Source organism: Elaeis guineensis, chromosome 2 (genome assembly GCF_000442705.2).
Source record: "Elaeis guineensis isolate ETL-2024a chromosome 2, EG11, whole genome shotgun sequence".
Taxonomy (NCBI): domain Eukaryota; kingdom Viridiplantae; phylum Streptophyta; class Magnoliopsida; order Arecales; family Arecaceae; genus Elaeis; species Elaeis guineensis.
In genome coordinates this window covers 110,201,431-110,224,370 of record NC_025994.2, presented here as the reverse complement: position 1 = coordinate 110,224,370, position 22,940 = coordinate 110,201,431, and the positions used below count along the sequence as shown (strand labels likewise).

The 22,940-nt window shown below is 40.0% G+C and overlaps 2 protein-coding genes across 2 annotated transcripts; both read left to right on the top strand.

The window, feature by feature from the left end:
* Nucleotides 1-4,599: 4,599 nt before the first annotated feature.
* On the top strand, nucleotides 4,600-13,730 carry LOC105048858 (ETHYLENE INSENSITIVE 3-like 3 protein). Its single transcript, XM_010928333.3, has 3 exons — nucleotides 4,600-4,764; nucleotides 5,517-7,428; nucleotides 13,012-13,730. Exon 2 carries the CDS (start codon nucleotides 5,605-5,607, stop codon nucleotides 7,426-7,428), a length of 1,824 nt encoding a protein of 607 aa, XP_010926635.1. The 5' UTR covers nucleotides 4,600-4,764; nucleotides 5,517-5,604; the 3' UTR covers nucleotides 13,012-13,730.
* A 3,840-nt stretch (nucleotides 13,731-17,570) lies between these two features.
* Nucleotides 17,571-19,898, top strand: LOC105048848 (eukaryotic translation initiation factor 3 subunit D). Its single transcript, XM_010928326.4, has one exon. The coding sequence runs from the start codon at nucleotides 17,799-17,801 to the stop codon at nucleotides 19,590-19,592; it is 1,794 nt and encodes a 597-aa protein (XP_010926628.1). The 5' UTR covers nucleotides 17,571-17,798; the 3' UTR covers nucleotides 19,593-19,898.
* Nucleotides 19,899-22,940: the final 3,042 nt, after the last annotated feature.

Genomic DNA, 22,940 nt, shown 5'->3' with positions numbered 1-22,940 from the left:
GTCAAACTGATGTAAGAGAGGGAGAGAGTGGTAAGATATATAAGTCATTAAAGAGAGAGAATATATGTCATGATTACTTCTTTAATATGATTTTTTTTATCCTTTATTTTTTCAAAATGTTACATAAGATATAGGATCAATTCATAAAATTAGTTGGATCAATTTTTATTTTTTTCATTAATATATATAAATATATATATCTAATAATTTTTATTTTTTTGTGAGATCAATTGATCTCACATTTAACCACATGCATCTGCCAATGCGTCGAATGCCGGAGGGGATTGGATCCAAAAAGTGTGTCCCCTTCTCTTACGCTTGAATGAGGAAAATGGATGGCCGATGGCCCACTTGTAGTGGACCCATGATCGAACCATAGATCCATGACTCGGCAAACCAAATAAGGTTGGGCTGGGTGACTAGGTTCAGAATCATCACTATTGAGCCATTGATATGAGAAGACCTTGTTGTCCTTCAGATAGCATTTGATGATCTAAATGAGATTACCATGATGATCTAAGATCATCAATGATCTGAATTTTGTGGTGATCTGAATCTATGGTCCACTAATTAAAGATCCCCAGATATCTGTGAGTAATCTGTTTCATATTCCGTGAAAATTCAAGATCATTGATTATATGGTATCAAAAGTATCCATAATAAATTTTATAAAAATATATTTATTAGTCTTATAAATTTTTAATCCTATAAAAATATATTAATTATTATTATAGATATAATATTTTATTTATTAATAAAAATATTTATTTTAATTAAAAAAAATAAGATAAATAGAAGTAATATATTAATTATTTTTATTATATAAATATAAAGTACATTAAGATATTTTTACTCAAATTTAAAATTATCATTGAATCATGATATTATGATAATATGATTAATAATATAATATAATATCAGATATATAATATTGATATAATATATTAATAATATATTGATACCAATTTTTTTTGCTACATTGAGGGGTATTTTTATTCTTATATTTCAATCCAAAATTACTGTCCGAGGATGATATTGGATTCCTACCCTCAAGAATAGATATCTCATTATTAGGTTAGGGGATGATTTAAAGAGTATGGATGATTTAAGATTACTGTCACGTAGGATCACCATCGTGTAATCAAATATAGTTATCTCATTATCTCTATCCATATCACTCTTGATGTTGGATGGATTATTCTATACTTCATGAGAACCTAGAAATACTTATGAAATAAAAAAACTTCCATTGATAATATACTTGAGAGCCTTTCACAATCTTGCTAAAATTATAAGAGGATAGAATGCAAAGATGAAAGTGCAGAAAAGATTGGAGCAAAGAAAATAATTTTTAATCTTGATGATGATATTATTATTTTAAAAATTTGCAAGAGGTGCATTATTATAAAATTTGTGATGCAAATGGTTACCAACGAATATCATTATTAATTAATCTTCTATAAAAAGTTGATTATCCTGCTAGACCACAAAAAAGCAGCCCAAGAGAGATGCTTGGGAAGTTTGAGACAACATCACCATCACCATTTCTTGCTCCACCCTTTATGGATCTTGCTTATGTAAACCAATGGTTGTGATTAGGAAGGTAGTAGCTAAGACTTTTTGTATTAAAGAACTTAACTATTGGTGGTGTCAAAAAGAGATTACGTATTTCTTCCTTTTATTTTTTCAAGCACCAGTCTAAGATAGATGTATCTCATTATTCTATTTTTTTAAATAATTGTTTTTAACTTTGTTTGATTACTTATTTACTATATCATAAGTTAATGACTAACTACCATGTGTTCAAGATAAACTTAGATATTGTTGACATCAAGTATCTATACATAGTTTACACTCTCCTTTTCTACACAATTACAAGAGAATTTGCTGCTAATATTCTGAAATTTGTACCATGTATATATGTTGTTTTTAGATGACATAAGATTGATTGAGGAGAACAAAACAAGATTAAATACTGAATTGAATCCATGATAGGAAGCTTTAGGGAACAGAGGTTTGAAAATAAGCAGTAAAAATGGAGACATATAAAGTATATTACTTAGTGTAAATAGAAATGAGGTATCAGTTAACATCGATAAATAAGAGACGAAGACAAAACAACTTTTTTTCTTTTCTATGACTAGTATTTAGTTCATGAGGTAAATTTTAAGGGACGGAGTGAAAGAGAAGCAGAAGGAAACATAAAGAGCTGAATAAGTCAGAAGTTTTCTTTCTTTTTTCCTTTTGAATGTACCTAAGAGAAGCACGGTCGGCCATCCTGGAAAAGTGAGTTCAGCGTATACTAGATCCTTTAAAAGAAATAAACTAGAAAAAAAATGAAAAAGTATAGTTGAGACTTTTAATGAAACATAAGTTGAAAACATAAAAAAATGGAGTTGAAACCAACCTGAAGTCAAATTTTAATATCAAGATTTGTTATTCAAAGTCATGAAAAAGTTATAAAAAAAAATGCATGTGATAAAATTAGAGCTAGTTGAATAAAATGATAGATGCTTTTGGAAGGCATGTGATTAATGCACAATTATCTTTTAAAAAATGACGGAACACCACTAAAACATGCAATATTATATGACAATATACAAAGGGTGGAGCAAGAAAAGAAGTTGATGTATAACAAAATTTAGAAAATTTTGGGACGAACTTGTGGTTTTTTTAAAGAAAGAAAAGGATAGAACAAAAAAATGAAGAAACCGGAGAAGATGCATGAGTTGCATAAATTTAAGATAAAGTGACTGACAATCAAAATCCAAAATAAAGTTAGAAAGAGGTCTTAGTGAAAAAGAATATAATACCTAATTTTAAAGGATATAGAAAGAGAAGGGGAAGACCTAGAGTCATATGGATGAAAGTTATGGATTACAGTTGTATTTTCATGTGAAAGAACCTTCCTTCATGCAAATTCACAGTTGGAAAAAGTTTTGGAAAGACCAAGGGAAAAAATTGTATAAAGTTGCCAACAAACTCATATACATATGTGTAACAATTAACTAGTTTAACTGGTAAAATAACTTAAAATTGGATAGCAATGACTTGGATTCAAGTTTATACCAACTCATTTATCAGGGACAAACTCCTTCGCATGATTCTATCGTATATGTCATAATTATTTTTTAAATATAAATATTTTTTAATGCTGGTATTTACTCATCCATAAAATAGTAGAAGTAGTATTGTTTGTGGACAAATTTAAAGGATAATGATTTAAATGGTCCAAAATGTAAGTGACATTCGCCCAGGGATATATCAATATGAATAAGTGATCTGGCATATGCAGAAGGAACGAAGAATGGCAAAGATGGATTAAAAATTACATGAATGAAATAGTATAAAAAAAAAAAAAATGATAACTCAACATCTTTTAAAAAGTTTGGTCCTAAATAGAGGGGAAAAAAAAATCTATGGGGCTAACTCCAACTAATTTGAGATTAAAATTTAAGTGAGTTCACGTGAGTATGTAAAAATAATTATGTTCCTAACTTTTCATTCCCCATAAATCCTACTTAAATTTCTTATTTAAAAGATTAGGCTGGACTAAACTTGCATATTGAAAAAAAGATTCTAATACTCTTAAGGGGTGTTTGGTTGGGGGGAGTGAAAGTTTGAAATCAAAATCGGAATGGATGACTTCCATTTCAACCGTTTGGTATGGAGGAGTTTCATTTCGATTCCGATTTCAGGATGGAATGAAAATGATTCAATTTATATAGGACTCAATCTCTATTCTTCTCTATGGATTCAAATTTTTATTACAATTCTGATTTCGATCACGAATCAAATATTTTTAAGATTTGACCATTTCGATTTTGATTTCAAATCATACCAAATTTTATTTTCATTTTAATTTCAATTGTGAACCAAATATCCTCTTGCACTCTAAGAGCCTACTCTGTTCAGATCTCTGCAATAAGGTAAATTGTCAAACCTTGGGAGTCCAAGGAAGAGGCACCCTGCAAATTAGGATTTTTTTGATTTTATGCGTGACAAGATCATTGGAGTGTTATGTTTGTGTGTGCGCGCGTATATACACATGCTATATATCTGGACCTCTCACAGGGAGACCAGCTTTTTGACGCGGATCGCGCGTGTTGAGGATTTTGTGATCAGACATCCATTGAATTTGGGTGGACCGCCTTCTTTTAAATAAATCACGTTCACGCAGAACGAAAAAATTAATGGTGCGATGATGGCATAATGCAATGGTTAACCCCGTGACAGGTGGCCAAGTTAGAGAGAGACGTCTATCAATAAAGGGCAGGGTTGTATGTTTTGAATAAAAGAAGGATGCACCTTCCTTCGAGAGAAGCCACCGTTGGATCTCACAACGGTTGTTCGAGATCTGCGCTGACTGATGAATCGACATGTTACAGGTTCGGGGTGCTTCGAGATCCGACGTTGGACGGCGCGAAATAAGATCAATCATTTTTTCGGGCGAAAGATACAACCGGAACCCATCAATACATAAAAAATAACAGAGGAAAGAAGAAAAAAGGAAATAGTGGCATTTGGGACATTTTACCTACAACGCCGTTTTTTGGCATGTCGCCGCTGGCTTCCCTCTTCTTTTTTTCTCGACCTTTTTTTTTTTTGGTTTGATGAAATCTCTTTCCTCGACCTTTCCGTGCCCTCATCCGCACCGCCCCAACCAAAACAAAACAAAAAAAGGGAAACCAAAAGCTTTTAACAGACCGAGCGGGGTTTCCATCTCCTGTCGACTCTGGAATGGTCGATTGGAGCTCCAATCTGGTACAGATTCGATCCTTTTCTGTGCTAATAGTTTAAGATGCGTACACGGTTTTTTTTTTTCCATGGATTTTCTGATTGGATATTGATTAAGAACAAAAGTTTCGATTTGCTTATCTATTTGAATTCCATGGTCGAATCATTAGAATCGAAGTTGTTTTTTATTGTCGGGTGGGATTTGATGGGCTTCGACTACGATGGAAGTCGAAAGTGGGGTTTTTGATGAAATATTGCTTATGTTTTCTCCGCTTTATGTGGTTCCGATCGTTGATTTGGTCGGTTTTGTAGGTTGTACATTATTTTTTTTTTTTGTTTCCTGTCGGGAATCATGTAAGAGTTGTAGAAGATCTTTGGATGTAAAGGAACAGGAAAATCCTGGAATCGAATTTGTTGTTTTAATGATGATTTGGCTTCTTTTGTTCTCTTTAGTTTCATGTTGATTTTGGCCTTCTAAGTTGAGGTTGGCACGGTAGGTTAGGTGAAATTGGTGGTGAATCGATTGGCGGTTTTAAAATTGTCTCGTAGGTAACCTTTTTTTTTATTATTTTTTTCGATGAATTTTTTCTGTCTTCACTTGTGTTTTGTTTGCATGGAATTGTGCACCACGTGCTTGTGCTTTTGGCAGTGAGCAGGTCGATTAGGTCTCCAGTAATTATGGGAACTTGCTTTAGCTAACTGTGGGCAATATATGTATTGTAGCACATCGGTGTGTATGAGCTAATTTAATTTTCCTTATATGATGCAAATTCTTGTAGGATGTGAAAAATTGCATATATGGTCACTGAAGACGAGAATTTCTGATTGGAACACGGGAACATCAATCGGGCATCAAACCCTTATAGGATGGATCAGCTTGCAATGCTTGCGCAGGAGTTGAATGATGGTTCAGATTTCGAAGTTGATGGTGTCAGATGTGAAAACCTTACGGAGAACGATGTTAGTGATGAAGAAATTGAGCCAGATGACTTGGCAAGACGGATGTGGAAGGATAGAGTTAAGCTCAAGAGAATCAAGGAGCGGCAAAAGCTTGCTGCCCAACAGGCTGCTGCTGAAAAGTCCAAGCCCAAGCAGGTCTCTGACCAGGCTCGTAGGAAAAAGATGTCCAGAGCGCAAGATGGGATACTTAAATATATGTTGAAGTTGATGGAGGTGTGTAATGCTCGTGGATTTGTCTATGGGATAATCCCCGAAAAGGGAAAGCCTGTAAGTGGTGCTTCAGATAACATACGGGCTTGGTGGAAGGAGAAGGTGAAGTTTGATAAGAATGGACCTGCAGCTATTGCAAAGTATGAGGCAGAGAATTTTGCAGCCAAGGGTGCACAGAATAATGGAAGCAAAATTCAGCATAGCCTTATGGATCTTCAAGATGCTACTTTGGGATCACTTTTGTCATCATTGATGCAACATTGCAACCCACCACAGCGTAAGTACCCGTTAGAGAAGGGTGTTCCACCTCCTTGGTGGCCTTCAGGAAATGAAGACTGGTGGGTAGATTTGGGATTGCCTAAGGGTCAAGTTCCCCCCTATAAGAAACCGCATGATCTGAAGAAGGTGTGGAAGGTTGGAGTACTAACTGGTGTGATCAAACACATGTCTCCAAATATTGAGAAAATCAAAACTCATGTCCGGAAATCAAAGTGCTTGCAGGATAAGATGAGTGCCAGAGAGAGCTCTATTTGGTTAGGAGTGTTAAATAGAGAGGAAATGGTTGTTCATCAGCTCAGCAGTGACAATGGGATATCTGATGTATCTCAACATAGTGGTTGTGAGGAGAGAAGGGAAGATACAAATAGTGGTAGTAATGAATATGATGTTGATGGTTCTGAAGATGCTCGTGGTTCTGTATCATCTAAAGATGATGGGAGAAATCTACCATTAAGTGCTCAAACTTGTGGAGAAAATACCACTTCAATAGTACGAGGAAACTGTCTGGTTCCAACCAACCAACTTGTTCAAGGAAAGGAGCAAGTACGTGAACAGCCAAAGAGAAAAAGACGTCGAGTAAGTTTAGCAATTGCTGATCCCCGATCAACAGGCGTTCAGAATGAACACCTACCAGATGAATCAAGAAATGCTATCCTAGACTTGCCTATTAGTGGTCATCATATGCCAAATATCAACCAAGAGGATGGCACAAATCCTGCAGCAGAATGTCATGAAGATTCTAGAAACCAGTACCTTCTTCCTGAACCTGGAATTAACAACTTGGCAGTCATCCCTTCTGCTAATGTCGCAGCACAAAGCATGTATGTTGATGGCCAGCCCTTACTGTATTCAGGTGTAGGGCATACTGAGTTACAATCTGGGACAATTGTGGGGTCAGGAATCAATTTTCAGTTTTTCTCACCAATGGAATATGGGCTAACTCAGGACAAACAGCAGTTCCCTGTTTCTGATGCTACTGATAATCAAGTTAAACCTGAGGGTATTGGATTTCCTATTAATAATAATGTCTATGGGCATACACTAGCACCAAGTAGAAATTCAAATGAAGCTGCAGGAGCCATGCCTACTTATGTAGACGAACCCTTCTACAGTGAGCCTGATAAATTTATTGGCAGTTCTTTTGATGGGCTGCCATCAGATTATATTGGGATTAACAGTCCAATTCTTGACATTGATGAGCTGTTGCGAGATGATGATATAATGGAGTATTTGGGAACATAAGTGAGTAAAAGATTTTGTTATGCCATTTGCTAGTGATGCTCATCTTTTTAGTTCCATTTGACATATTCATTCTCTTGCTTCTAGTCTGTTTCGTAGGAGGTGTTGAGCGCTTTTCCATTAATTGCTTTATCCAAATTCATATTGGCATAGTTTAGTTGAACATTCATGTGATAATTGTCTTAACTTACCATTTGCATTTTTATTGTTCTAAATAATGGTTTGAGGCCCAGCCTAGCCATCAACTCATTTTGGTGGTTGGATCATGAGCATGGGTTGACCTATGAACTCATGAGACCATTAAAAAAAAAAAAAGTGTCCTAGGGCATGAGGTTCTCGCCACTACGAGTGCTAGGGAGGGTTAGACATACACAGCTTTAACCCTGCATGCAAAGAGGCTACTTTTGTGTTTTGAGCTATGTCACCTAGATAACAATGGAGCAATCTTATTATTGCTCCAAGGCCCATCTTATATTAACTTGCAAGATCATTTAAAAAGAAAAAATTATCGAATGAATACTAAAAATAGTATAAATACTTAAAAAATAAAAAAAATCTAAAAATGTAAAAGAGAAAAGGTGAAAATATATAATAATAGTCCTGTTTTATACACAATATTTATATCATAAAAATGAGAGGTTTTCTCTGCTTACAACGTATTCTGCAACAAATTAATGCAGAAGATATATGTATTAGCACCTAACAAAACCACCTTGTAAGTTTCTCAGTTCTTTATGAGAAAGAGGCAAAATATAATTTACAAATTAACAACTTGAATAAATAGAATCCATGACATCAACCAACTGAAAAAAAATAGCATCTGAATGGTAGCTCGAATCAGGTGGGCTAATAGTGGGTTAAACTAGGCAGGCCGATAGCATGTTACTCATGTTTTTAGGAAATCCAAGCTTAGGGATGACTAGACCCATGACCGATAAGCCTACATGGGTCAGGCCTGCCAGATTGGAGTTGACTAGACCCATGTAGGCTTATAGGTCATGGGTCAGGCCAGCCAGACTTTGTCGGGTCTTAAACGATTGGTTCTGAATGCTACTTTTGAGGTTCCCGAGGAGCAGAAAGAACTTTGGATATTTTGAGAATTAGGGCTTTAGCTATCTTGGGACATGAGTAGCAATTATAGGTTCATGGACAGTGTAAGAAATCATGTTCTTCTTTCCCCCCATCCGTAAGGCATTTAAATCCCCAAATTCCCCCTCACCACAACCAAGTCCCCCACCTCCCACCTGAACAAAAGAAAAAGAAAAAAAAAAAGAAAGAAAAAACACCAAACAAACTAAACACTTAGTTATTTTTGGGTTTTTTTCAAGAAATTGGTAAGAGGTGGCAGACATGATTGATCCTTATTTGGATCCCATGAAGAATGGATTTGGATAGCTCCCATCTTCTTTCTTAACTTGTTATCACCATGAAATTATGAAGATCAAGCTAAACGATCAATTAAAAAGTCATTGTGCGTGTATTGCATGTTCAAGTTTGGGGTGATATGGGACTGATCAGCCCCTGGTTCAGGCTGATGTGGACCTGGATTTGTTGATTCTTGAGTGTAATAGCCCCTCCTATATTGGCTCAAGGGTACTAAATTATATACCACTCAGCATGGGTGCTTGAGATTTCAATTTTTGCATAAAACAAACCATAAAGGATCTATATCATGCTACCACCATGTGATATTTCTGTGTGTTCATAATCTGGAATGCATTAAAATTTTCATTGTCATTCTTGATTTTTTTTTTGGGTTAAATTGTTGTCTCAATGGAGTACTGGAAGCAAGGTATGCTGAACCGGTACCGTCGGCCGTTTCGGCCGGCCGATGGTACGGTTCGGTATGGTTTCATACCGTACCAAATCGACAATCCGAACCGGAAGAAAAAAAGAGAGAAACAGAGAGAGAGAAAGAGGAAGAAAAAAAAAAGAGGGAGGGGAAGGAGCCGGCGGGGCCGCCGGACGGCCTCCGACTGGCCGCCGTGGCCGTCGGAGGGCGCAGTCCACGCGCGCAGCGCCGCAGGCGTGAAACAGGGGCATCGCCCCTGTTTCGCAATTTTTTTTAAAAAACATGGTTTTAAGTGAAGTCGGCAAACGATTTGCCGGCTTCACGATTTTTATTTTTTTTTTAAAAAAAAATTCTTAAGTCGGCAACCCAGTTGCCGACTTCATAAGTTTAAAATAAAAAAAAAAGAACGTCTGTTTCGAAAAAGAAGAAGGTCCGGGGCTCCGCGCGCTCGACGGCCTGAGCCGGGGCTCCGCCCGCTCGACCGTCCTCACCCCGTCGGCGTCGGCTCGCCGGCTACCGGGACCCTCGGGGGCTCCGCCCGCTCGACCGCCCTCAGGCCGTCGGCGTCGGCTCGCCGGCCACCGAGAGCCTCGCAACGCAGGCACCATCCGTTCTGTAGGTTCTCCGCCCCCCCTCCGAGCGCTCTCTCTCTCTTTTTTGCTCTCTTGAAAGCCCTATCGGGCGATACGGGGCTCAGAAGCCCTCCGACGGCCGCAGCCGGCCTCCGACGGCTCCCACCTTCCTCCCCTCCCCTCTCTCTCTCTTTCTCACTTTTCGTTCTTTTTTCTTCGGTACCGCTGGTGTACCGATTTTACCGGTCGAATCGTGCCGGTTCCCCGCCGGTTCGGTACGAGATGGGGTGTACCGGCCGGTTCGGCAAGGTATGGCAAATCTTGACTGGAAGGATTAGATGCTGGAACATAGCATTCTGATGAATGAAACTAATTAAATCTAAAATAAACTTGTCAGTTTAGTTTGAACTAATTATTCACTATTATTGAGCTTTGTACTAACTATTGATGTCATCTTTTCAATTTGTTATTTACCAATCATTCCAATTGATGATTGCATCCAAATTTCACCAAACTTTTCATTTTTCAAAATCATTAGCTAGATAAATTATTGACACCAAGTTATCTATTGCTTAAGATGATATCCAACTCTTGTAGGACTGGTGATTTGAGGATGCCCTTACAAAAAAGAGTTTTGTTTTCTGTGGAAGATCCAGGAGACAATGGAGAATTACCTAAAGTAAACATGGATGATTGTGAGAATGGATTTAAAATATTTTGTGTTGATAATGGATAAATTGGTGCACGGGGAGCTAGGATTCATGATGCGACCCTTTGTTGTCGGGATAATCTTTGATGGCTATTGTTTCAGTTATTTTAATTGCAAGTGATGAGTGTCCAACACTTTGTATGGGTTATACCATACCATAAGTACCTTTGATTAGACTATGCTAGTATGGCAGGTTAAGCTGATGCCTAGTGAACCTATCCACCCAACCCCTAGCTATAATGTTTGTTTCCAAAGTGCTAGAATTACTTCATTCCTTACACAGGGGTTCCAGTCAGATCTGCAAGAGTGTACCTAGGACACAACCTTAATGGTGGCAAAATCACCACAGAGGTCAAGCCAAGAGCAAATGTTAGTCTCATTCATTTTTGACTTGTATCGAAGTTCTTCCAGCTCCTTGAATGCTCAAACTAATGAATTGTGTTCTCTTACCTGTTGTCCAAGTTCACATGTAACAGTAACCAAGATAGCCCCTTTTATTAATTTTAACATAGTTATTAGCAGATTCCCTCCCCCCCCCCCCCCTCAATTCATAGTGATATGCTGTTTTCCTTGGTGCTTCGCCATTTTCTTGTTTTCTTAGCCGGGTATGCTGATTAACTGTAAGCCTAGTAAAGATGATTACAGAGGTATTGGCAACTAAAAATTGTTCCTGTAAGCCATGCTATTGGAGAAGTGTTCCCTGTTACAATGGTAGAAGCACAATAAAGAATAATTTGATGGCTTGGGATTTTTGAGCTTCATACTTCTTCAATACACACACACACATATTAGACTCAGTTAAAGGGGAACTTGCAGCTTATTAGAATGTCCTCGAAGACATATATCTAGAATTAAGTAAATACTTCGTGTTCAACAGATTGTGATTACAAATTTATTGATGAACTCAGACTGTTGTTATTAGAGCGGTGATTCAAAAGATAAATATTTGGCTAAGAAGCTCTAGTTGCTGGAATTCAGGTTCCTGATTGTACCACCACTCTCGACAGCACAACAATTTGTGGTCTTGGTTGCATCATCACTCTTGACAGCACAATAATTTGTGGACCTTAGTTTAGTGGCTCAGAATAGTTGTCAGAATTGTTTTTTTAATGACAAGTCTGATATGTTGTTTGAGATTTCATGCCGAAAGAGATAAAAGAAAATGAAATCAACTAAATGGACTGGATGTGTTTTTCTAGCTTGGTTTCTTTTTTTCTTGCTAGAAGGTCCAAAAAAGGCTTTATGTACAGCAGCTCAAGGGAACAGTAAAACCACAGTTTATTCACCCTTTCGTTTTCCCATCCATTTTTTGTAAAGCAGCATGTCTTTGTTTTAGGAGTCATAATTCTGAAGGAAAACCAAAGCCTATGTATCTTTTTTTTAGGGGATCTCATAACCAAGTAGAATGCCCTTATAATAACCATTTGGTGGATGTTGGTGGCAGTCTGCCTGCAAAGTGTAAGGTATTTGTAGGATGAATGGAGATTGTACCTCTTCACCAGAAGAATATCTGGTCTTTTGATAGTTTTCTATGCTTTAATTCTGACATTCTAGTTTCAAGCAAGTTTCTCATCTGTCTGCAGCCAAGTGGAACTGGCCATCTTCCTTCTGTTATCTTCCCAAACACTCTTTGATATAATCCTTCTGGTGACTTTAATGTTCTTTTGGCTGTTGCCAGCAAGTTCAGATATATGGTCTTATAATTCTTTGCTTTGACATATTTATCAGCGAAATTTTTTAAAACTTTTCTAGTGATTTCTCATTTGCTTAGAGGTAGTGAATGTTGTTGAGTCTTGCTCTGAACCATATTGGAGTGAACAGCTTCCTTCAAGTTGTCTTTGATGGGAGAATCATGGTAGAGAATCGTATATGGGAAGGAATCATTTCACACGCATGCACCCACACACGCCCCCACATGCATGCTGTAGGAAGGAATCATCACATGTATACACACACATGCATCACATGTATACCCACACATGCACCTGCCCACAGCCACCCACAAACACATGCGCGCACACACACACACAGAGGGTGGGGGGGGTTGCATACGTTACGGTTTTGGTGAAACCGGAGCTTGTAGATTAATTTGACAGAGACTTGTGGCTTATTCAGGATGGCTATGAAGAAAACAAGGCATTGTGAAGAAAATTAGTTCAAGTTCAGTCTGGTTGTGTTGTGAAATTAATTTAAGAAGTCAGACCATCCTGATTAGTCCTCTAGGACTGCACTTGGGGAAATATGGAGGTAAGAAGAGATTGATGATATGGAATCAGGCTCACTTGTATGAAGTATAAACTATAAATTTGTAGGTGTTGGTCGCGAGATATCATTGGAAAAGGTAAACAAACATAGTGTGTTTGTAATGAGGCAGTGCTTGACACATGCATATGCTTGGCTCTACTTTTATTCCTGAGCCCTTGTATAATAATTTAAAGTGAGAGTTCTAGGGACTTTAATTTGTTTGCAGCTAACATCATGATCATGTGATAAAAATCTGCTTTTGTTTTCAGGTCTGCCAAGCATCTGGATGATGTGCCTGATGGAGACAAGAGGCAATGCCCATTTGTCACACTGCTGAGAGTTCTAGAGATCAATGCTGTCGAGATCTGGTCTCCAACTTTGGTTCAAGTTAGAAGGGCTTGTGCCCAACCTGCACGCCTCTGGAGGAAGATTTCCTTCCTAGGTGCAACTAACTCTATTGGGATATTACTGAGACTTGTAGACAGGCCAAATTAACCACTAGGCAGATCACTAGCTATGAAAGGGAAGTTGGGCAGGCTGGTATAGCAAAACAGTCTTTTGCTGTATTCTTTACATCAACCATCCGATCTAGTCTCCTGATTCCATGCACCTAAGTCAGGCTACTGGGGTTGGACGGATCCGAGCCCAGCCAGAATAATGAGTTGACTCCTTGTGAAATGGTCATGTTCAATGGGTGGTTTTGGTCTAAATTTGGACCCATATGTTCTTTTTGTGGGTTGGATTAAATCTGACTGCAACTGAAGCAAAGGCAGGCTAAGTGTGCTTATTCTTTATTTTCCAACTCTACAGCTTAGTGATGTTAAAATGTTAAAAAAATTATAGCTTTTTGATGTTGATTGTTTATGTACAGTTGAAAATAAATTCAGGTTAATCTGACTGCCTCTCTATTCATAGAGAGGCTTGGATGAGGTTAGGTTTGGTCAGCAGCCTGATAAAACTAATATATTTTTGCCAATTATTCATATAAGCCGTCATGTGCAAATGATAGATCTCGATGTTCACCAAAAAAATAAAAAATCTCTGGACAATGATGCAAATATGATAAAATGTCTTAGACGTTAAGCCATGTCTCATTACTTTGATGAGTTATCGCTCAGGACGTTATTCTGTGTGCTGGTTTAAATCATCTTGCTCATAGGGTCTCACGCGATCATTCTCTCTCTACCTGACTAAAATATCAGTCAAATTCTGTCCTTAGAGATGCACCATTTCGCTTAGGATGAGACCTAACAGAACTCAAACTGAAGCCTGAATGATTTAAGGGAGTGCTTAGATGCTAGAAGATCTTATCGGCTTAATGAGATCTTCCTGATGGATGCTCTTGTAATCTAAATTTACACGAAGCTCAGCCCGAAAAAGAAAAGGAAGGGATTGTGGATGGTCAAAATACTTCTGGCACGAGTAATCTGAATAATTTATTTGAATCATAATGTGATTTATCTTATCTCTATCATTGTAGGGATAATGCAGTCCACGAACCCTTCCCATCTCTCAATGATCATCATTTTTTAGCTTTGTTTCGTTAGATTTTTCTCCTTCGAATGCATCTTCTTGCCGGATAACCTGTTCCGGCATCCAACAGGAAGTCGCTACACAGTTCTTGATTGTGCCCGCACAAGTTCATGACTTAACCCGAACCATCAAAAAGGCTCCAATCAGAAGACCGAGTAGAAAGGCAGAGATTACTCGTGCTCTGGTCTTGTACTTGGTTGTCAACTCGTCAGGTTATAACAGTGATAATGTGGGAGTTGGAACCGTACATTTGTCATTAAATTTTTAATAAATATTAATTATGATATAATTTTTAAGATGAATTTTATTACGGTTTTTCAAAAAATATTTTTATTTTTTTATTTTTATTTTTTTTGATTAACGGATTAAATATAAGCTATCCAGATTTTAACTGAGTGAGAAATTCATATGTATGATCGATACATAAATATTTTAAAAATTAAAATTATTTTGATATTTTAAAAAATAATATTTTTTTTGCTCAACATCTTTGACTGCCATCTCAGAAGGTGTTAGGAAAGACGTTGGTGGAGACGGAAGATCCGACGGATAGAAACGTACTAGGGGCGCTATGGACGAAAGGCAGAACATCCGTCAAGGGGTGGCGGGGGTGTTGTGAGCGAGGGAGGGGGCACGGTGGTAGAACCGCATGGGTGGGGGAGCATCAACGGGCGGAGGACCCATGGGTAGATGGTGGAGAAGGAGAAAGAAGAGAGGTGGGGGTGCAGTGTTAAAGAAGAAAGAAGAGAAGGAGGGTGTACCGGAGAAGAAGAAAGAAGAAAGGGGGGCTACGACAGAGAAGAAAAAAGAGGGGGGTACGGCGAAGAAGAAGGAAAAAGGAGCCATCGGAAGACGGTGCGGTTGCGGAAGGGGGGCATGAGCACTGGTGAGGAGGAGAGGGGAGGAAAGATCACTGGGTGGGGTGGCACGAGCGCTGGGGGAGGTGGAGAAGGGAGGAAAGATCGTGGGGTTGGGCGGCACGAGTGTTGGGGGAGGGGGGAAGGCTATTGGGGGTGCGGGGGGTGACGGCACAGGGTGGGGCGGGTGGGAAGAGAAAAAATTAAATCTCTTTTATAATAAAATATTATAAATAAATATTATAATAAAATTTTTTTAGAATAAAAAATAAATAATATTATATTTTATCTCAATTTATAAATATTTTTTGTATCTCCAAAAATTTTGCTACAGTGCTTCAAAGCATCTTTTAGTAAATTTACTATTGACTTTTTTCTAACCATTAATTTTAAAATGAATAGTACTAATTTATTTATTAGCAACCATTATAATTTATTATATATATATATAGCTGATGCAATAAATAATTTAAATTTCAAATACAATCTAAAAACCAAAAATCTTGTGGGGCATTTTGAAAGTCACATCTCTCCTTCTTCCTTCCTCCTCCCTTCTTCTTCTATCCTTATGGACTACCACCTCTTTCCATCGAGGGTCGACATGTGGTAGCGAGGAGGCGAGCGACGGACCAAAGCAATGGAGGAGAGAGAAAGGGGGTGGCACATGGCTGTAAGAAAGTGAGCGGTGAAGATGAAGGAGGAAGGAGGGATAGCGTGTGGCTGTGGGAAGGCGAGTGGCAGAGGTGGGGGAGAAAAAAGGCGATCGGCCCGAGCGATGGAAGAGGAAAAAGTGGAGCGGCATGTGATTGTGAGAAGGCTAATCACAGAGAGGCGGAGAAGGAAGAGAGTGGCAGGCTTGAGCAATGGAAGGGGAAGGGGGGAGTGAGCAATGGTGTTGGGGATGCAAGCAACGATGGGGAAGCTGGCGAGGGGAGGCAGGCGGTGGCAAGGAGAAGCTACGAAGAAGGAGGATGATTAAAAATAATAAAATATTATTTTTAAAAAATAATAAAATACACAAAGGTGATAGTGTGATATCTTAAATGCCCTTCATAATAAAATATTATTAAAGGAGCAATATAACAAGCACCGTATTTCTAATTATTGTAACGTCAATTATTTATTTTTCTAATTTATTGCAATATCTCCGCTCACCTTCCAATTTAGGGCAGAGCTTATCGTTGGTGTCTACATGACAAATAATAAGAATTAGATGATTGATGTGGATTTGTTGTATTATTTTAAAATATGATAAAATCTGATGTAAACTAAAGAAAAATCTCTAAGGAGCAGAATACACAAGCTCTAATCTTAATCCTACCTCTCTCCTGATCCTTTTCTCCAAGGAGGAGGAAAGGAGAGGAAAAAGAAGATGAAGAGAAAGGAGAGGAAGGGAAGGGATGGCCAGAGGTTTGCCAGCAGGGTTGTATGACTGTCCTAGAGAGAAGGGTTAGGGCTAAGGTTACAACTTGAATATTTTGATCTTTACACTCTTTTGAATCCACATCGGAGTCTATCATAATTTAAAATAACTGACAAATCCAAATTAGCCATCTAATTTCAAATAACTTGCTATGGAGACGTAGATAACTCCAAATTAAAAGGTTGGTGGAAGATATTATAATAAATTTAAAAATATAAGATTGACATTCTTTTATTTACTTTTTATCTTAATTTTTATTTTTTTACCTATTTTTTGTTATTTGGCGGTATAACTATGATGTATAAGCTGCAGATTGGGTAGTCAGCTTCGTTGCTTAACATTCAAGAGGGGGCTTGTCACTTATGGGCCGTTTCTTCTATTTTGTCTCTGTCTCTCGTAGGCACATTCTTTTGTTTGATCTTTTAGATTGTATTCATGTTAGCATTGTATGAATTGTCCATCTCTTCACCCAAAAAAAAAAAAAAAAGTCTTGCCTATCAAACCAGGTAGCTTGGGCTTTGGGAGGCCATTTGAGGTAGCTTGGTCTTTTGGAGCCTATTCGGACTAGCTTGGTCCTTCTGGAGACCATTTGCGCGGGTGCATCAAACAGATAGCCAAGTTATGGCTTAAGTCGGCGCAGGGATATTCGATGGGTGTCATCCAGTAGTTTCCACTTTCTATTCGGCTTAAAACTAATTAACCAACGAACCCGTAACCTCGGCTCGGCCCCATCCCGCACGCAGTCCTCAATCAGAATTATATACCAACGGCCCAGAAACCGTGCAATTCCAAATCAAAGATGTGGAGCGTTTTCCATTGTACCGTTATACATACTCCAATTTAACAAAATCTCACCCCCCGGGTATCCAACAGCTTAACGTTGGGAAACGGATTGTGAACCTCAAAACTGGGCGTGTGTTTATTATAAGAGAAATCAAACCCAATCACATCAATATACACTTTCACCCGATCACGCCCATCCGTTCCTTTTTAACCTCACGTGCATCTCACCGGGCAAACCCTGCCCCCTAACCCCAAGCAAACCCTAGTTGGTCTTTCTGCACTCATCTTCTCTCCCTCTCTTTTCCACGCCGTCGTCTGGGCAGAGAAAGAAACCTAATCGTAATCCCTGGGCTTGTCTTTCTGCATTCATCTTCCCTCGGAGAGAGAAAGAAACCTAATCGTAACCCTCGAGGGCGAAGGAGAAGAGAAACAGAGCGACCAAGAAACCGGAATTTCTGTGATGGGATTCGACGTGGGCGTTGTCCCGTTCAACCCTGATGGTTGGGGTCCGCCGGACACGCCGGCGGTGCCCCTCCTACCGAAGCGCGAGGGCAGCGGAACCCACTCGGCGAACATCCCCTTCGCCCCCTTCTCCAGATCGGAGAAGCTGGGCCGCATCGCCGACTGGACCCGCAATCCCAACTTCAACAATCCCGCCGCCCGCTCCGCCGCCGCAGGCCGCGATGCCGTCTTTGACTTCGCGCTCGACGAGTCCTCCGCCCTCGCCGCCGCCGCCGACGATGACTCCTCCTTCCGTCTCGTCGACGGCAAGCCCCCCCCGCGCCCCAAATTCGGCCCCCGCTGGCGCTTCCAGCAGCGGCCCCAGCTCCCCCAGCGCCGTGACGAGGAGGTCGAGGCCCGCAAGCGCGAGGCCGAAAAGGAGCGCGCCCGCCGCGACCGCCTCTACCACCTCCACCGCTCCTCCGCCACCTCCGGTCCCGCCGGCGGCGGCCGCGGCCGCGACTCGCCCGTCCTTAAGTCCTCCGTCGACATCCAGCCCGAGTGGACCATGCTCGACCAGATCCCCTTCTCCACCTTCTCCAAGCTCTCCTTTGCTGTCCCCGATCCCCCTGAAGACCTCCTTGTCTGCGGCGCCCTTGAATTCTACGACCGCTCCTTCGACCGCGTCAACCCCAAGAACGAGCGCCGCCTCGAGCGCTTCAAGTCCCGCAACTTCTTCAAGGTCACCACCACCGACGACCCCGTCATCCGCCGCCTCGCTGCCGACGACAAGGCCACCGTCTTCGCCACCGACGCCATCCTCTCCGCCCTCATGTGCGCTCCCCGCTCCGTCTACTCCTGGGATATCGTCATCCAGCGTGTCGGCAACAAGCTTTTCTTCGACAAGCGTGATGGCTCCCAGCTTGACCTCCTCTCCGTCAACGAGACCTCCCAGGAGCCCCTCCCTGACGCCAAGGAGGACATCAATTCCGCTCACTCCCTTGCCGTCGAGGCCACTTACATCAACCAGAACTTCTCCCAGCAGGTCCTCCTCCGTGACGGCAACAAGGTCACCTTCGACGAGCCCAACCCCTTCGCTGCTGAGGGCGAGGAGGTCGCCTCCGTTGCCTATCGCTATCGCCGCTGGAAGCTGGACGATGACACCTCCCTGGTTGCCCGCTGCGAGGTCCATGCCGTGTCCGACGTGAAGGGGCAGCGCTCCTTCATGACTCTCAATGCCCTCAATGAGTTTGATCCCAAGTACTCGGGTGTGGACTGGAGGCAGAAGCTTGAGACCCAGAGGGGGGCTGTTCTCGCCACCGAGCTCAAGAACAACGCCAACAAGATTGCAAAGTGGACCGCCCAGGCCCTCCTCGCAAGCGCCGACCAGATGAAGCTTGGGTATGTGTCGAGGGTTCACCCCAGGGACCACTACAACCATGTGATCCTGAGCGTCATCGGCTACAAGCCAAGGGATTTCGCTGCCCAGATCAATCTCAACACCTCGAACATGTGGGGGATCGTCAAGTCGATTGTGGACGTCTGCATGAAGCTCAACGAGGGTAAGTATGTGCTTGTGAAGGACCCAGCGAAGCCCCAGATTAGGATCTATGAGGTGCCGGCGGATGCATTTGAGAACGACTATGTGGAGGAGCCGCTGCCCGAGGAAGAGCAAGTACAGCCACCTGCGGAGGAGGAAGATCCTGCAGGTATCATGGATGCTGTGGCTGAAGCCGAGGCTAATGGTGGTGGTGGTGCTGCTGGTGGTGAAGCTGCTGAGGGTGAGAAGGATGCTTCTGCTGCTACCGTTTGAAGGGTACAAGCAATTATTTCTTCCGAATAGAGTATTTTGAAATTCTGGTCCAGGAATTTTGACTTGTTGCTTCAAGGATTATCTATCTATCTATTATTGCAATATACTAGTAGTCATGTTGTTTTGATTTGTGAGGGGACTGTCTTCTCGTTTATCATCCCTGATTGATGAGTCTAGACTTTTATGAACAAGGATTTCCTTTTGTCACCAGGAGAAGAATAACTTTGTGAGGAACTGAGGATGATGATGGTTTGCTATGTTATGAGATGAATATTTATTAGTAATATATGTTTCTATCTCTCTATATGTTTATAGCTAACATAAACTTTTTTTTTTTTTTTGTTTGACCTGTTTAACACTAGGTATTTTATATTCTTTCTTCATTTTCGTGGTCACTATTTTGCTGGTTATGATTGTGGGTTTGATGATGTGTTTAATTGCTTTTTGATAAAACGATGTAGCTGAGCCAATAAATTTTCTTATGAACACTTACTTAGTGTTGTAGGAGGCTTTTGACTTCTTAACATATCAAGATTTCAAGAAGACTTGCCAATTACCATCCTTTAGATATGGCTCTTAATGCTTTGTTCTGTGTTTTACTAAAACAATCTATACTATAATAGAGGATTTTTTTTACATTCTGGTGTGCTCCCATGGACGGAAAATGTGTCATGTTAAACTTTATGGTCAAACGAATGCTAGTTTTCTTTGTTTTGGTAGAAGACTCTTAGGCTAATTTCATTCAAGAAATTTCCCAAGTACAAGAAATCCTGCCTTCTCCTTTGCAGCAATGGATGCTAGGAAAGTGGGTAAATTTACAAAACTGTAACAAGCCGTAATAGTATATTTTAGCCAATAAATGGGTGCGGTATCGTTTTCATGAGGGGAATAATAAATCAGGATGCAGTTGTAATTTGGAGGAGATTTCTATAATCATTGATAACACAAGAAAGTTACCACATGGGTTAGCTAGAACTGTTAAACAGAATTTAAGAAGCTAGTAATGGACATTGCATTTACTTTCACCATGATAGCAGAAGCATTTCACATGCTTAGCAATAAGATCTTTACAGTAGCTTTTCCTTTGGCCTCCTGGTCTAATCATGGGAGGGGCACAGAGTGGTCAATGATGTATGCTCCATGAAAGCTTCTCAGAAATTGTCGTTTACAAGGCCCTGTAACAGCTATTTTCACATCACATCGTACTTAACCATGGTGAGGATCATTGCTGATTCAGATTATGCACAAAAATTCTAGAGTTCAGTCATTATAGGCTCACATGCTTTCTTGGTGAAGACTGATAGAGCAACATATGGTCACCATAAGGACCTGTCTAGCTTTTGATGTGTGTGTGAGATAGAGCTCTAATCAGCACTCAGGAGAAAGAAATTCATGGAATCAAGTTTCTTTTCTAGCTACCATCTGTGCTGGAGGATTATAGCTGCAGACATGAAGACAGTGAATAGTGATCATTATCATCCATGAAAGAGGGGGAGGGACCATAAGGAAATGTTTAAGTTATTGCTTGAGTGTGGGCAGTGAGAGGTGCAAGAAGCCACAATTCTAGCGAAATTGCATTTTTTTGGGGGTAAGGAAATGAAATTGCAATTGGTGAATTGGTTTTTCTTATGTTTCCAAGTATTGATTGCTTGTTGAAAAGGAAGATTGAAAGAAAGGATTTTGTGTGACTTCTGGCCTTAACAGAGGTAGAATATATTGTGATAAGTCTTTAGCTTTGAAGTGGTGGGGGGCCAAGGAGGTCCAGCATCCATGTTATCATGCACCATTTCATAGAGAAATTACATGATGAACTTTTAATATTGGTTTAGAGCCAAATTAACAAATCCCATTGGCGAAACCTTGAGCGAGCTTGTGATTGTTCAAAATTGTGTATTCTATGACCTAGTCAAAAGAGATGAGCATAATAGTTGTACCATTAGTTGGTTCAAGGATTGATAATATTATTGGTTTTGGTACTACGTGTGGGCTTTCAAGAAAATTATGATTTGGGTGAGGTATATAATCACAGATTGAAACATTTTTGATGGCTGATGGACACCTCATTTAGGGTTGTTTGGAAGCCGGTATGAATAATACCTTGAATGTTTCCTTTTCTTGATAATGATGAGAAGAACCTAGCCAGGTGGTGAGATTCTTCTTCTCCTATTGGAAAAATCTTAAGCTCCCTCATCCTTGTAATTTAGGGATAACCAAAATTCTTTGGTATTGGAATCCGTTATCTTAAAAAAGGGGGTTTGTGCCAGGAAAGTCCCCTCAGCTAGTTGCTTTGCTTCTTTCCCTCATCTTTTTGAGATGGTGATAACCACCTATTGTAACTGATCCACTGATGGTTTATCCAAGCATCCAAACAGGCCCTTGCATTGTTCATGACAATTAAGGAATCTAGGAATGCACATTTGAAGCATTTGGAACTCTATTGAACTAAAGTGTTTGGCCTTTGTATTTTTGGTTAATTTATAGACTGATGATCATCGCAAATTGAGAAGCCCATAGCAAACTCAAAAGCTCAAGGACCAGAAGAGGATGTATCATCTATTATTTGGATAAAGTGCCAAGTGTTGGAGTTTCTAAAGGTTACTTTGATGATGTCACACCCATAAAGAGATGCACGTGGACCATCTTTGGACAGTCTAGACAGTATTAGACAGAGAAGTAATCTGTTAACCGGAAAAAGTGTCACTTCATTATATATGATTTCATAACAACTCTTTATTGCAAGGTTTATAGCGCTAACCCAAACAAGTCTGTGCTGTATGGTGTTTACCATGCAAGTGCTGGATCAACATGTTACATGGTTGCATGCCTAACCACTCTGCTAGCCAGGAGGGGGCTGGTATACATGCTTGCCAAGCACTGTCATGACAATATGACCGACATGCAACACATAAAACCTTGCATTATCATTTGAATATGAAAGGTACTTCAATTGATAATGTTAAGGGAAGGGATTTGAGACCAATAATACCAATTTCTAGTATTTTCTTGAGTTTTAAATTGTTGACAAGTTCAGTTGCTTCTTTATCTGTGCTTACAATTACAAGTGATTCTTGTGACTGCTTGCTTGAATAAAAGGCAATTTGAAGTAAATGAATGGCAATTTAAGGTATAATGTTAGAGAAAATTTGCTTTGCGATCCCTTCTGTTGCTTATCAATGTGATAGCTTAACTTAGAGCATATGGAATGAAGAAAGCTGGATAAATTCTTTTAAGAAGATCACGGTAGTTTTTATGCATAGAAGCAGAGATTTTCAGAGTTGAATCACTTTCTTCCTTGGAGAGTGACGCTAGATGCTTCTCATGCTGCATTTATTTACTTTATGGATGTTG

What these genes read in the sequence shown, in the direction of transcription:
- LOC105048848 (XM_010928326.4), top strand. Translation starts at nt 17,799, where the DNA reads ATGGGATTCGACGTGGGCGTTGTCCCGTTCAACCCTGATGGTTGGGGT.
- LOC105048858 (XM_010928333.3), top strand. Translation starts at nt 5,605, where the DNA reads ATGGATCAGCTTGCAATGCTTGCGCAGGAGTTGAATGATGGTTCAGAT.